The sequence below is a fragment of the Danio rerio genome, chromosome 4, assembly GCF_052040795.2.
Source record: "Danio rerio strain M-AB ecotype USA chromosome 4, GRCz13ab, whole genome shotgun sequence".
NCBI lineage: Eukaryota > Metazoa > Chordata > Actinopteri > Cypriniformes > Danionidae > Danio > Danio rerio.
The window spans coordinates 41,027,501-41,032,924 of NC_141024.2; the positions used below are offsets into that span (position 1 = coordinate 41,027,501).

At 59.5% G+C, this 5,424-nt stretch overlaps 1 protein-coding gene across 3 annotated transcripts; it reads right to left on the reverse strand.

Moving 5' to 3' along the window:
• Positions 1-1,074: 1,074 nt before the first annotated feature.
• On the reverse strand, positions 1,075-4,982 carry LOC148680723 (uncharacterized). Of its 3 annotated transcripts, XM_088650284.1 has the most exons (6): positions 3,094-4,982; positions 2,537-3,007; positions 1,972-2,141; positions 1,607-1,861; positions 1,281-1,526; positions 1,075-1,201 (listed from the first exon to the last, which is right to left on the reverse strand). In XM_088650284.1, the coding sequence occupies exons 1-6, from the start codon at positions 3,758-3,760 to the stop codon at positions 1,103-1,105; spliced, it is 1,908 nt and encodes a 635-aa protein (XP_088506410.1). In that variant the 5' UTR covers positions 3,761-4,982; the 3' UTR covers positions 1,075-1,102. The 3 variants fall into 3 exon arrangements, with proteins under 3 accessions (XP_088506410.1, XP_088506409.1, XP_088506408.1); XM_088650283.1 differs by having other exon boundaries at positions 1,075-1,526; XM_088650282.1 differs by having other exon boundaries at positions 1,281-1,861.
• Positions 4,983-5,424: the final 442 nt, after the last annotated feature.

The following is a 5,424-nucleotide window of genomic DNA, read 5'->3' on the forward strand; positions in this document are numbered from 1 at the left end:
GCTCACACCGGCGATCTCAGAGCGAAGCTCTCTGATTTCATGGCGCATGACACCGGTACATCTGACCGGTATTACGCAATGAACCTAACCGCAAGTCAAGCCATGTCATACCGGCACTTGTTCGTACAGGCCCTGTGTGATAGCTCCGGTGATAATCAAACTGATGACCGTCCTCCATCGGTGAGTAAGTGTGTTGTTTCCCGATTTACATAGCTCAAACCACGGCTGATATGTGTCTATTTTTCCTTCTTCTAGGAGAAAAGACTGACCAAGCGCAGCAGCGGAGCAAGCCGGCTATCCTCCAACTCCAAACGGCGGAAATTGTTTCAATTTCCCCCTTAAATAAAATTGAACAAATTACCTCTGTGTCTCTGTCATGTGTCCGAATCCGAATCGAGCAACGTGGCTGTGGGCTTGCGCCCTGGGCGTCCGTCCTAGCGAGCCGGCCCCATGCGTATGTCCTAAGTAATCCGGCCTGAACGAGGGATGAATCCGTATTAACGGGGTACAGGTCACCGCTTAGAGACGCGTGGGGCCGGCTGTGGGGACTCGTGATAACACTTTCTCCCAAAAGTTAACCTCCACTCCACAGCTGCCCTGTCCTGACCTATTCATGCATCTCTAAGGACCGAGCTGTCCCGGGAGAAGCTTGCTAATATACAGAATTGGACTCAAGGCCTTCTGGGCGTTCAAAGCATTTGCAGACCTGGACAGATTTGTCCAGCCCATCACCCCCTTGTGCTGGAAAAGGGATTCATTCTCCCTATGAGCTATCAACCAAGGCTGAACCTGGACGGGGGCGTCCCGCGAGTCACTTTTAACACTCAAGGCAGGGATAGTTTGTCCCAATTGGAACGTAGCCAAGGCAGAACCTGGACGAGGGCATCCCACGTGACACTTTTAACACACAAGTTAGGGCTAATCTGTCCCAATCGGAACGTAGCCAAGGCAGGACCTGGACGCAGCAGGCATACAGCGTTGAACTAAGAAGACAGGGCTCATTTTTGTCCCCACTGAATTTACTTTTACCACACAGATAATAAATAAAAGGAATAATGAAGACACTGAACACCATTTGACCGTTAAGTTGTACAATATTTATTCAGGACGATTCAGAGTCTTCTGTTTGTTCGAGCGGGCGAGCGCCCTGGCTTTTCCCTTTGGCAGGGCGCCATGGCAGCGTCCTCCTGCTGGTTCCCTCCTGGAAAAGAGACACATAAAGGGAAGTTAGCCAATGCCACACGTTCTGCTGTCCACGCCAAAGAGAATGTGATTTTTACCAGGGGAGAGACGGAAGTCTCCGTCCTCTTGCGCCCTTTCCGCGGGGGGCTTTCAGTGCCCGCTGCCTCCCCATCCTCCTCCTCCTCCTCCTCCTCCTCCACCAGGGCCCTTTCAAAGAGTCTGCGGCGCTCGCGTGCTTGGAGAGGTCCGAGGTGAAGTGCGTAGAACTTATCTGAGGTTGAAGTGTCATGGCACATGAATTGCGCCACCTTGCGGCGATCCTCTGAAGAGTGTGCATTCTTTGCCTGCGTCGGAGAGAGACAGAAGCTTGATTAGGATAGAAGCCGCCGCTGGTAGTTACAGGGGCGTCACAATGCCTACTCACATGAGTCGCGATCGCAGTGCGTACGTCAGTAAAGGTGGGTTTGCCTGGAAGGCCCATACTGAGCCAAGCAGACTGAAAGTACTTGTTCAGGGTCCGACAAGGACTGGCTCTGGAAGTGAAAAAGAAATAGGTAGCCTGGCTCCCTCCGGGGAGACCAGCCCGCAGCGCCAAAAACCTGCGGAACCAGCTGTATTCCTCCCTGTTTAGGGACAGCTGAGCCGCCCCAAAGGCTCTGTTTGTTTTGTGAGTGGTAATCTGCCATCAGAGAACAAGCAGTGAGTGAGTGAGTGAGTGAGTGAGTGAGTGAGTGAGAGAGAGAGAGAGCATGCTACTGGTGACCCCCACCTTACTTGCGCCATACTCACGTTAATGACATAAGCAGACTCGTCGGGGCTTCTGGAGGCCTCTTCAACCTCCTGGATTGTGAGATTCTGGAAGACTCCACAGCGGTGCCCAGAGATGGAGGTTAGGTAGCCAGTCAGAAAGCCATAGAAGCGCCACTGTTGCCTAGTGCTTGGGTTGGATTCGAGGCTATCTGGTGAAGGACATTAGACAGATTAGACCACCGACGGTTCTATTTCCTTTCTGGGTCACCAACAGCTCTTGGCTGCTGGTGACTTGTTCTCCGGGGCGCCAGCAGCTCAAACAACAGCTGCTGGTGGCCCGGAGAGGAATTGTGCGTTTCTTCTTCAGGGGCACCAGCAGTTCATGGACTGCTGGTGCCCCTGAAGAAGAAACGCACAATTCCTCTCCGGGCCACCAGCAGCTGTTGGTTCATCCAGCCACGTCGGTCTGCCCCCCTTCCCCCCCGAATGAGTCCCATTCGCGGGGGAGAGGGGCAGACAGACGTGGCTGGATGAACCAAGGGCTGTTGGTGCCCCGGAAGAACGAACAGGGGGAATCGCTGGAACGGCGGAAGGGCTTGCTTACCTAGCAGGGCGGGAATTTTCCTCCCAGCGGTCCGGTGACAGCGCACCAGGCTGGCCTTGGGGATCAGTCGGCTTTCCTTCGCCTGCTTGGTCCTTACCTCGTGCACGACGACACGCCGGCGTATGCCGCGGATGAGAGCTCTGACCTCCCTTCGAATCAGAACCAGAGCCGTGCTGGAGAGCTGACAGGCGGCCGGCGGCGTCTCCGAGAGGTAGTCTAGGAACTGAGCCACGTTCTTCAGGTAGTGCTGCCTGGTGGGCTCGGCCATGCGCGTCTGACCTAGCCGGGCGGCCCACGCTCGGATTCGGGCTGGTTGGTTGAGGAAGAGGAAGTCCCCTGGCTCCGCGGTGCCCCTGGCCATGTAACCAAGGAAGGCTTTGATTCTCCCCAGCTTCGAAGTGACGTTGTTCCGCAGGCGGGGGGTGGGCTCGCTGCCCAGTTGGTACCCTTCGAACTCCCCCAAGAGAAGGTCTGTGGAACGAGCACAACCAAGAGTCAACTTCCCCGAAGCCACACACCCAGCAGAGCGACAGTGACGTGCCTGAAATATACTCAACTCAGCGCGGGGACGTGGTCCGGGAACGGGTAGGCAGTGGGCTCCAAAGCCTCCGGAGGCTCGGGGGGCGTCGGACCTCCGGCCGCCCCTCGCCCGGGAGGCGGTGGTGCAGGAGGCGACCTGGTTCTCCTGGCCCTCTTCCTCCTCCTTCTCCCCCCTTCTCCCTTCCTTAGCTCTCGGTAGAGGCGTGTGATTTGGAGCAGGGTGGACCGCATCTTGGTAACCTGTTTCCCCAGGTCCGTGAGCTGAGCCTGTATGCGCTCGGTGGCGCGCCTGCAGCCGCGGTCGGCGCACGGGCGGCCGGCCTCTGGGTCCTCCGAGTCCCGCTCCCCCTCGGAGGACGATGCTAGCTGGGACACGACAGGGATTGCAGGCTGGGTGGACCGCAGCCACTGCAACTCCCGAGCTACTTTCCGGCGTTTCGCCCTCCCCATAGCCTCTTTCCTTCCCGAGGTCGAGAGCTCCGCGTGCTGCCTCAAGTGCCTGTCTAGGCGGGCTGGCGTCCGGCGACATCCCGGGACCGGGCACGGTGTCTTCCGCGTGTCCACGCGGCCGGCGGCCAGCGCGAGAAGCAGCCGCTTCTCGTCCGAGTTGGCCATCTTGTGAACGGCCGTCAGGTGAGGCGCAAGCCGGCTGTAGACGTTGAAGCATAGGGCACATTCAGCCATGACCGTGCCAGAGCCAATGCAGAGGGGGAAAGGGGCCCGCACGCCACGTGCGGCGGTTAATAAGCGGCCGGAGGCGGCGTCCACTTCCGCGTCATGACGTTGGTGGACCCGTATTTCTTAAAGGGGAAGGACACCCCCCCGCACCAGGAGGTGTAAGCCGATGCCCTACGGAGATCCATTCGGTTCAAGCCTTCTTTTGTTACGACTTCTCAAGTAGGGGGGAGAGGGGTGTCCACCTCACTCCCTTCCCCCCTTTTCAAAGGAACCAGAGGGGGTGTCCCGTTAAACAATTCACCCCACCGCCCCTTCATCGTTGCCCCGGTCAGCGGTTCGACACCTCTCTCTCTTGTCACGACTCGAGTTGGGGAAGGGGTGTCCCACCTCACTCCCTATCCCCCCCTTCATTTTGCTGTTCTGGCCAGCGGGAGCTTTTCCACAGCCATTCACGTTCACTTTTTCCACCCCAAAAAGGGGATTGATTGTTTGAGCCCCATCGGGGGGGGACAGCTCCACACGCGCCAGCCGCGGGAGCTTTTGTGACCTGCTACAACCAACATGGGATACGCACCAACCATCGAAAGGGGGGTCCAGACAGCCCGTAACCCCGGCACCACTGACCCTGGCACGTTTCACCTCGCCGGAGTCCACTAGCTTCCCCTCCCAACCAACCACCCTCACTCCCCCGGGAGCAGGGTAGGCGGGGTGGGGGTCAGCCGGGAGCCAGCAAGGATAAACCCAGGGGGTGGGCGGCGTTGCGGGCGGACGGACGGGATGCAGACGCACACACTCGGGCGGGGGTAGAATCGAAGCCCACACCAGCTCGTTCCCTACGCTGCCCCTGGGGCCTCGATTCACGGCGCCGGGTGACTCGACCGAACCCACCGAACATCCCCCAGCCCTCGCAGGGCGAGGGGCGTGGGGCGGGGGCACGGGCCGAGTATCGGCGCGGGGGAAACGGAGTCCAGGGGGGCGGGCTGGCGGGCAGGCTGAGCAGCAGACAAGCTCTGGGTCATTTAGCCAGACGGGCCATCTGGGTCCTTTACCCACAGATCGGGGCGGGAAGGGGGGGCGCTGTGTGCGGAGGGACACCCCCACGCCTCCCTGATAGAGCGCCCAGGACGGGGAGGATCTGCCACACCCATAGAGGCCGACCCCATTGGTGCTTTGGGGGGCCTGGGTGGGGGCCTAGCCCCTGGGGCGCCACACTAGCTCCTATCGATCAGTCACCGTGGGGTCTGGCGACTGGACTGCCAGAGACTAAGTCCATATTTTTTCGCCTTTCCCGAAACCCTGATGGCAGGTCAGAGATTGTGGGTGTCGGGCAAAAACCTCCAGGCGCGGGACGTCCCGACAAGCAGGCCGGGAAGGGTGGTCTCCCGTCGGGCATGGTTTGGTGGGCTCGGGCCTGGGTCTAACCAAAGCCCCGGTGAGCGCCAGGCATAACGTATTCCTGTTGGACCTTTGGCGCTAGATGCGTAAAGATGTGCCGCTGGTGAACCATTGATGGAGCCGCTGGTGAACCATTGATGGGGCCTCTGAGATCCAGCGTTGGGGAGGCCTGTGCCCCGCGCGCTCTGCCCGGGGTACACGCACCCTTCTTGGGGAGCGAGCCCGGCCCCTCTCCCTGGCCTGGGGCCTATGAGATCCAGCGTTGGGGAGGCCTG